This window comes from Arachis ipaensis, chromosome B07 (assembly GCF_000816755.2).
Source record: "Arachis ipaensis cultivar K30076 chromosome B07, Araip1.1, whole genome shotgun sequence".
NCBI lineage: Eukaryota > Viridiplantae > Streptophyta > Magnoliopsida > Fabales > Fabaceae > Arachis > Arachis ipaensis.
In genome coordinates, this window is record NC_029791.2 from 7,247,716 (window position 1) to 7,257,794 (window position 10,079).

Consider the following 10,079-nt stretch of genomic DNA (forward strand, 5'->3'; position numbering starts at 1 on the left):
AGAGCTGAACAGTGTGGAACCGCTTTCTTCTGAGTGAGTGTATTTTGGTGCTGTGTTTTCTCATTTCTGTTCTGTGTCTCCGTTTTGATGTCTTCTTTATTCCTCAAAAGAACGAACTTGATAGGAAGCCATGATTCTGTGTTGTTTTTCTTCCTCCTAATGATGTGTGTTGGGTTTTTGTTGAGAATCTCAGAAATCGTTAAAACCAAATGGAAAACTCAGACCACAACGAACCCGAAAAGAAGAGGCCTCACCTCACTTCCGTTTCTTCTCGCGTGGCGCGAAACTCTCCATCGAACAACAAAACCGTAACCCCTTTTCCTCTCTCTCTACATATTCTCTCTGTGTTTTGTATGCACACTCTGTGTTTGTTTTTATGTCTGTGTGTTTGATAGTCTGATTCTGAATTTCAGTGTTTTACATTGTATTTAGTGTGATATTGAGTTCTTAGAGCTGTTTGATGCTGAGGGATTTTGTTTTATGGTCAAGTTGTGATCTTTGGGACAAAGGGATGGTGAATTTGATTGTGTTTGATACTAACTTGCTGCAGGGTAGGGCTGAAAGACTAGTAACAAGGTGAAGTGTCTTATGTGTTGTGTTTTTTTGTGTAATTTTTAATTGGATGATGGAGTTTTGGGATTCAAAATTGAACAATCTTGTTATGCTTGATCTTTGTGAGAGGGATATTTCAAGTCATTGATATTTGAAAGGTATCATTGATATTTGAACATATGTATCTGCTATGCAGTTTATGGAATTTGAGGTTACTGGTAAGATTTTTAGAGGTTAAAACGCTGCCTTGTTTCTTGTTCCGTGTAATGACAACTCTATCTGTGGCAATAGGATATTGGGACTCTAATTTTTGGGTTTGTTGTGAATAGTTTTCGAGTTTTTCTTGCTTAATGGGAAATCATTGTGCTTTTTATACAGGCTGATGCTGGAGTCTTACAAGCACAGAACCAGCAGCTCGTTCAAAAGATTGACATCCAAAAGCGTGCTTTGCATGACCTTGAAGAAAAAATTAGAGAGTTAAAAGAGCGGCAAAATACCCATGACGATTTGTTAATTGCAGTGAACCAATGTTGGATTCAGGTTATTCCTTATTGTTATGCTTCCACTCTATTGTTCATCCTATTTAGTCAGTTTTATTTTTCTTTCGCCTTTTGAAATTAATGCTTCCATAGAAGATAGGGCATGTTCTGCTGGCCATGTAAGGGAGGGGGGAATGGCAAGGCACTTTTTGCGATATTCCTCTAGCATATGCACATTGGGCTAACTTCATAATTTTTTTCCTCTAGTTGTCTGATGATCTGACTCTTCTTGGTGTACGAGCTGGTAGAAGCAAAGATGCATTACAAACACTAGATTACCATAATAACCGTCGAGGTACCCCACACATTTTTCTTGTTGTATGAAGAAATTTCAAGGGACTGACATGAGTTAATCTCTCTAGGTTCACTTCCTTCATGCCCTGCAGAGGATATATTTCTGTGTAGATTGATCCAGAAAGATTCTGTTGATGGAAACAGTATTGGTGAGAGAATTAATTATGTTGAAGAAAGCCTTGCTTTACGCCGGTCATCTACGTTAGAGTTGTTGAAACTCCTTCAAGATACCATGGAGGCTCAGATGGAAAGAATTGACAGTATAGCCCAGGTTTTGCATGGCGAGTTATCTTCAGAAGGTAAAAAACATTTGATATGCATCCAAATGTTTATTTATTTATTTTTCTTTTTAACGATTGAATCTTTATTTCTCTTCCAGATATAATTGATTTAGGAATTTAAGAGAAAATTTGTATAAATGATCTGTTAATGTTTACTCATTGCTGGTTTTCAGATGCTATAATTCAGATGTCTCAGATTGATGACATGATGAAAGAAGAGGAAAGTAATTTACGTGAAATCATTAATGCTCTCAACGATTCACATAAAGAGTATACTATTGGAATTCAAAGTTATATCAGTTGGTGCTTACAAGATCAGTCTGAAGTTAAACGCCTTGCAGGTTTTGATGTTTTTCATTTTGTGTTTGGTTTTAACTTCTTCAGTTACTGTGAAGTCTATTATTATACATCTGTCTTTTTAGGGTGCATTTGGACGTATTTTTCAGCAAAAGATCGCCTTTTTCTGTTTGGCTAAAAAAAGAAAAAATAATAGTTTTCACCATTGTGGAACATAGGGAGGTTCCTTTTGTTAATGGCACCTTTTTAGTTAGTTATATTAATATATGAAAGTTAGATTTGCAAATAAATGGTTTAAACTCTGATACGGCTTATGATAGGGCACTTTTGCGTCATTTGATCTATGCAACTAATTTCACCTAGTTGGACAAAGTTTAGTTGTTGCCAATGATGAGTGGTATTGATATATGGCATATGTGTAAACCTGAATTTGGTCCTTTGAGTTTTATTTTTTTAATCGTGAACCATCTTTCTGAAAGGCAACACAATAGATTTATACCCCTCATGCTATTGTCCCCCAAGCTTGATGCGTGTGGGCAGTGTTCAAACCCACTTTATCTTGTGCTGAATATCAACCTTTTATCTAAGAATGGTGGTGCCAAAGGTCTAACTCTAGACCACTTGCTCATAGAGGCTTTTTATCACCTTCTGAATTATTCTCTAAAAAGCCTAAATTGTTAAGCGATAGAACATGAATGATTTTTATATTTAACACTCTTTAGAATAATGTTTATTTCGCACACGATAAATAAAATGTTAAGTCTAACAAGGTAGTTTGCTTGCTTTTCCATTAATGGAATGAAAATAAAATTGTGGGGTTGGCTTGGAAAGGGAAGGGATTTCGAAAGTGAAAACTAGGTTGATGCAACTCTTGTGTGTGGTGAGGTGGCATGGCCAGAACATTGAAGTGATGTAAATATTTATTAGGAAAAATGCCTATAAATCAGCATATAAAATCAAATCATTAACAAAACAAAAATTAGGTAATAAAAGTACATCAAAATCAGTTAGCATCCGACATATACATCTAGGGTTGCAAACTTCTAGTGGCGGCGCGGCTTCTGGTTGGCTGCGTGTACACGACGACAGGTTGGTCAGTCAATCTTCTGGTGTGTAACGTACCAGCAGCCTTTGGTAGTTGTAGTTGTTGTTGTTGTTGTTATTATTATTATGTGATATGTGACAAGTAAGAAATGTAGGGTTCTCTCTACTTAAAAGGTTGATAAGGGGTAGATAAATTGAACACCCATTCAGATTCGATCTCTGTTGGCTAATACATATTTTAACATTTTAAGTAAGGATAAAACTAAGATTTGAAACCACGAGGTCTAACACGCTGGTAGTTTAGGCGTTCAATAGTTCTATGCACTGATGTCTTAGATTTATGCAGAGATGTATTTATAGAACTTTGCAGTTAAATTGAGGAAGTATGTGATTGGTTCTCCTGTTTAATGGTTTTGTATGTTATGTCTTGAGTGTGTCTTATTTTCAAACTGAAAGGTGACCTTGAAGAGAGCATAACTGGACTTGAAGAGAGTAGAAGAAANGTTAACGGAAACTTGTCTCCTGAAAAACCCACAGACAGGACTATGAGTTTGCGTGAGCTGAAGGATTCAATTGAGGAAGCAAAGGTTTTGTCATATGATTTCCTTTTCTTATGTTGTTCCTTTCTTCATCTAATGAGAAGTTTGCTTATTTAATGTCATAGATACTGAATGCTGATCGTCTTACTGAGCTTCAAGAGGCACACGAAGAAAATGAAACCTTGACAAAGCAATTCCAAGATTTTCAGGTTCGTAAGTTCGGATTATCCAAGATAATTTGTCATATATTCTTGAATAGTTTGAGATGCTTTAACTTTAGAGTTCTATGTAAAAGTTGTTTCTCCTGCATATTTATTTCAGAATGAACTGAACGATGACAAGTATATACGCACTTCCAGAATATATTCATTGACGAATGATCAACTTCAACATTGGATTGCTGAGTTAGCTCGGTATAAGATGTTGGTAGAGTCTCTGCAGGTTAAGAATGATTTCCCCCTTTTTAATTAGATGTATTATAAGAACCATATGGTTGTAAATGTTTATATGTTGTTCCCCCTTTTATGATTTTCCACCTCAAATGAAACATCAGGCGGGAAGTGTCCATGTCACAAAATGGGAGAAGGAGCTGAACTCCAAATTGGAGTCTGTTGATACTGCAAGGCATGCCATTGACTGTTCAGATTCCAGGATTGAAGAGCTGGAGGTTCAGTTGCAGAAGTGTACTATTGAAAAGAATGATCTTGAAATTAAGATGGAAGAGGCTATACAAGATACTGGTCTGCATATCACATGTTCTATGTTTAGACTTGCAGTGCATATAATTGGATTATTAGATTCTCACAATACTACATGTTTCAGGGAGAAAAGATATCAAATCCGAGTTTCGTGTGATGGCTTCAGCTTTGTCCAAAGAAATGGGAATGATGGAAGCTCAGGTCAAGCGATGGAAGGATGCAGCTCATGAGGCGGTATCGTTACGCGAGAAAGCTCATTCACTAAGAGCTGTGTTGAGTGGGAAGGTTCTTCTCACAAACTGATATGATATTTATTGGTGTTTCCTTTTCTTTTCTGGAGGACTTATACGTAAATTTATCTAGTTACTTTTAGTAGAGATTGGGGTTTCATGCAAAGTTGTCAATTGTTCTTGTTAGAGTCCTCATATCACCCATAGATAAGGCCTAAATAGCTAGGAGCTTGGCAACCCTCTCCTATTTAGATTTCGGGGTTGAGTTTGTTCCACATAAATCTAATTGTTTTAACACCAACAATATTAGAACAATTAGAATTGTTTATGAGAACATTCCAATTTTCAATTTTTTTATGAAACTGACCTAGTCCTGTATGCATGTTAAACTGTAGAAAGTGAATGGGAATATTCCAATTTGGTGCCAGTGATTTTGTTGATTTAAATCTAAGTATGCAATTTAATTTAAGGACTTAAGAAATCATGTTGGATTGAGCAGACCAAGTTTAAAGGCAGAATTTATTCCCCCTAGATACACACAGAACAAACCTTTTCTGCATCAAGGTTTATTAATGCCCTTCTTTTGAAGCAGACAAGCGAAGTTAGCAGCCTTGCAAACAAATGTACTGAACAGGATTTGGAAATTAAGTCTTTAAGAGCATTGGTGAGTTTACATTTGTCTTAATCTGTATACATTTTTGTTCTTATGTTAATCCATGTTTGTCCTACTCTGTATACGTTTTTTTTTGTATTACTTTTTTAACACTATTTGCCTGTTAATCGTGAATATTTTTTATGTTGTCTACGAGTATGACTCATCTTCAAAATCATGTAATGATATCAGATTGAAAAGTTACAGAAGGAGAAACTAGAGTTGGAATTCATTCTGGAAATGCATGGACAAGAGAATTATGATAAAAGGTATGCTGATTTGAGGTTGCTAAGATTTTGGAAATAGTCTTGTGTAGTTAAACTTTAGGTGGAAACCTTCCTACTTTAAAGTAAATGCTGATAAATATGTAATGGAACATTTAATATTTAGATTTGTTTCAATTGTCTTAACAATCCGGGCTATGAAAGTGTTGAGGAAAATTGTCTCTCTCTCACATTATTCCATCGATGGTGCCCAACTTTTTTAATATTTTCCTATTACATTGAATTTTTTCTTAAGCCTTTAGCTGTAGTTGGCAACTGAATAGGGACTTCTGTTTTTGTTTTTTTTGTTTGTTTTGTTTTTTTTTTCTTTCTTTTTTTTTTTTTAAATCTAACATTTGTTCTCTTCTGTCTACATTGTATTTGATCTTTATATGCTGTAAAACATGGATTTCAGTACTCTGGCAGAAATTAGAGAATCTGAAAATAAAGCCCACTCTCAAGCTGAAATGCTGAAAAATGCTTTAGATGAACATAGTCTTGAGTTAAGAGTAAAAGCTGCTAATGAAGCTGAAGAAGCTTGTGAACAAAGGCTTGCTGCTGCAGAAGCTGAAATAGAGGACTTAAGAGCCAAGCTGGATGCAGCTGAAAGGTTTGTGTTTACGTATGCTCCTACAGTAATTTTGATTTGCTGTTTTAAAAAGGTTTAATTACTCTGTTGGTCCCTATAGTTTCGCAAAATTTTCAATTAGGTCCCTATACTTTTTTTTCTTTTAATTGAGTCCTTGCACCAAATTTTTTTTTTAATTGGGTCCCTACACTTTTTTTTTTCCTTTTATTTAGGTCCCTGTACCAATTCTTTTTTTTTTTAGTTGGGTCCCTATAAAATTAAGCCAATTACTACTAAGAGGGACTTAATTGAAGAAAAAAAAATTGGTGCAGGGACCCAATTAAAAAGAAAAAAAGTATAGGGATCTAATTGAAAATTTCACGAAATTATAGGGACCAACAGAGTAATTAAACCTTTTAAAAAATTGATGGTGTGTGTTTGTTTTTTGATCTTCTTCCTTATTAACCCAAATGAAGGTAAACATTAGATTGGTAGAACCACTATATTTGTAGTCATATGGTTCTGACAGAAAAGGGTGGAGGATTAATGGTTCCATTGAGCTAATTGTAACCTTGTGTGTGATGAATATTTTAAATTAATATTTGATGATAAATCTCTCAACATATAACAACAACAACAAAGTCTTATCCTGGAAGGTGGGATTGGCTACATAGATAAAATGATGCCATTGTGTCCTATCTGTAGTGATATATAATTGCCAAAGGTTGTCACACTTATTGGGGAAAAGTAATTAATTTTTATGTTGATTTTTTTTTTCCAGTTTGTTTGATGCCCTAACTGCATTTGCAAATCCCATTTCCCTCTCTTATTTTTTAATTTAAATGATCTTGATATTCAATATGTTCAGAAACTACCATTGTTTATTAATCTGCTGATACTTGTCTCCGTGCTTAATCTGTTTTGATTCAGAGATATTTTGGAGCTGACCGAGGCTATTAAAGTGAAAGAGGCTGAGGCAGAGGCATATATATCTGAAATCGAGGTCACTTTCCTTCCCCCGTACTGAATGAACTGCAAAAGTATGGTCTTACACTTTTCTTTTCAAATGATTGTTTGCTTTAATCCAGACTATTGGTCAAGCATATGAAGATATGCAGACACAGAACCAACATCTGATGAAGCAGGTGACTGAGAGGGATGACTATAATATCAAGGTATCTCTTATTGTTACCCTTTACTAAATGCTGGCTTACTATGGCCCCTGCCATCTTTTCTGTTGCACTACTCCAGGCTCCAATAACGCTTAGCTTATTATCTAGGCTTTTGCTAATGACACTAATGAAATTGATGCTTTGTCTTGTTAGTTAATAGATTAAAATTATCTCTTGATTTCTTGGATAAGGAATATATTAGAAATATTTGTTTGTTTGGTTGATACAAAGGAAAGTCTTCTTACTTGTATCAAACTAAAGTTGAATTATATAAACTGATATGCCGGCCTACATCTGTAACAGCCTAATAATTTGTAATAACTAATAATTGACTTGGACAAAATAAAATACTTGGACAAAAATAATTCATTAGCCACCATGTTTCTTTTTGGGGATACAATTTGGTTTTAGCAAAGACAGTCTTGTTGCGAAGCGGGACTTAAATTTCTGGAAAATTGTGATATTTTCTGAAAATTGGTGTATTTGCTCTTTACTTAAATAATTCCATTTTTGGTTAGATTGGCCATGTTTTGATCATATTACAAACTTCAATGCAGCTTGTATCAGAAAGTGTGAAGACAAAACAAGTACACAGTTCTTTAGTGGCTGAGAAGCAGGCCTTGGCAAAGCAACTTCAACAAATTAACTCTTTAATTGATGCCTCAAAAATGAGGATTGCACACGTTGAGGAACAGGTCAACCTCCTTTGCTCGCCAATACTTTTTAATTTTCTATTCTATTTGTACAACTTTACCAGTGCTTTCTGTCATATACAATAATTTGAATCATGCAGATGAAGGCTGTTCTATCAGAAGGCATCAAATGTAATCAGGAGGAAAAAAACCTTCATGTCACTCTGGAATTTGCCAAGTGGGAATTGGCTGATGCTGAGAAGGAGTTAAAGTGGCTGAAGTCTGCCCTTTCCTCTTCAGAGAAAGAATACGACCAAATACAGAAAGATGTGGCAGCAGTTGAAATGGAATTAGAAAGTGAAAGGTGCATTTCTCTCAATTCTCTGTGTTTGTGAAATTGATGAATTTGACATGGTGAGGAATTCAGTAAAACTAATCGATTGCAAAAGTAGTGTTGGAGCTTATGAATCTTGGTATTTGGTTTAGCTTCCCAGGTTGCTTAGTTTGCATCAAATCAACCTAGTAGCTCATGAAAATCTGCAAGCTTATTAGTATAAATAAAACTAAATAGAAAAAGCAAAAAGTTTGGCTAATCTATCAAAGTACTCCATTGCTGTGAAATGTACTCTGAATTTGGGCTCAACTGAAATTGATCCTATCAAGTCATGCAGGAGTTCACGGATGAAGCTCGAGGAAGAACTCAGGGAAGTGAACAGGCAAATCGCCGAGCTGAGTTCTGAAACGGGTGAAACCGCAATACAAAAGCTCGAAGCAGAAATAAAGATCTGTAAGAACATGATTAAGTGCACAGTCTGTTCTGATCGGCCAAAGGAGGTAACACCTCTTCTTGAACTTGCATTGATTTAAACCTTTTGAGGACATATTAAAGAAAATTTGTTGCACCAGCAAAATATAAGAGCTTGATTTGGATTTTTTCACAGGTGGTGATTGTCAAATGCTATCATCTGTTCTGCAATCCATGCATACAAAGAAATCTAGAGCTCAGGCACCGCAAGTGCCCTGCATGTGGAACAGCATTTGGACAAAGTGATGTTCGCTTTGTTAAAATATGAGACTCATGTTAGTGTACCTTGTATAACTTATTGATCACTGTTGTTGGTATTGGTACTTAGTTACTAGTTACTACTTGCTCGTTCTTTTTTCTCTGTCATTGTTGATTCAAAGGATTACCAAATTATCACGGTGACACAAAAAAGAATCGAGGAAATAATTACAAACCATGGATCGTGCTTCAACAAATATCTCATTCGTGGTTCAAGACTTATAATATTGGCACAATGGCAAGGTTACTATCTTGTGTAAAATCCGTTAATATACACAATTAATGACAATGAAAATAAATTGAAATTAGCTTCTTTTTACTTCAAACAATAGTTATCAATCATCCTGATGAATAAGCATAACCATAAAAATCAAGATAAAACAAAATATTTTTAAATGATAGCTTCTGTTATAATTGATATTGCAACACTACAAATAAATAAGAACAATTCATTTCATTTTAGTTAACGAATGAAATGCTAAGCTAGTTTTGACCTATCTTGCTAGACAGAGCTAAATAACATTGTTTTATTTTAATGTTTAAACAAAACAAAAATGATATCGATAAATTAGAACCAACTTAATATTTTGTTCACTGACTCAATACTAAAAAGGGTCTAAAAACAATATAGTATTTAAAACTAAATTCTAAAAACTGTCAATTTTGAATTTAAGAAACTAAATATTAAAAATTGTGAATCTTAGAAATCACAATGAGAATTTAGTTATAACCACCCTTGTATATTTTGGCGATTCACTCATTGAGCTTCATTTTGGACGGCTAAAAAATTTGGATATAGAAGTAGAACGAATGTTATACTTTAATATGATAATTTTGGGTATTTTTTAAAACTATGAGAGGTACACAAATTAGACCTTTCGATTTGTATTTAAAAAATTTTAAAAGTTTGGAGTACACAAATCAGACACAACGATTTGTGTTGAAAAAATTAAAAAAATTTGGAGTACACAAATCGGATTAAAAAAATTTGGAGTACACAAATCGGACTGTTACTCCAATTTTTTTAATTTTTTCAACACAAATTGAACGATCCGATTTCTGTACCTCTTAAAAATCGGATATTCCGTACATTAAATCATCCTACATTTTAAAAAAATACCATAGTAGATCACAATTTAAAAAAATACCATTGTTAATCAAATATTAAAAATAAAAAAGTTATTCTGAACTTGGTGTCCTAGCATTTATTGTCATGTAAAAATTTCTTAACTATTCTACCAAGTACCAGCGCAAT

The 10,079-nt window shown here is 34.4% G+C and overlaps 1 protein-coding gene across 2 annotated transcripts; it reads left to right on the forward strand.

Annotated features, from left to right (window-relative positions):
* Positions 1 to 9,086, forward strand: LOC107609056 (E3 ubiquitin-protein ligase BRE1-like 2; the record flags this gene model as incomplete). Of its 2 annotated transcripts, XM_016310887.2 has the most annotated exon segments (21): positions 1 to 33; positions 194 to 308; positions 931 to 1,092; positions 1,299 to 1,386; positions 1,454 to 1,684; positions 1,840 to 2,007; positions 3,464 to 3,509; positions 3,511 to 3,594; positions 3,672 to 3,755; positions 3,868 to 3,987; positions 4,100 to 4,286; positions 4,369 to 4,529; positions 5,067 to 5,138; positions 5,319 to 5,395; positions 5,805 to 5,999; positions 6,888 to 6,960; positions 7,046 to 7,132; positions 7,687 to 7,824; positions 7,923 to 8,125; positions 8,433 to 8,595; positions 8,703 to 9,086. In XM_016310887.2, coding segments are annotated over 20 exon segments (2,570 nt in total), but the record flags the coding sequence as incomplete, so codon positions are not given.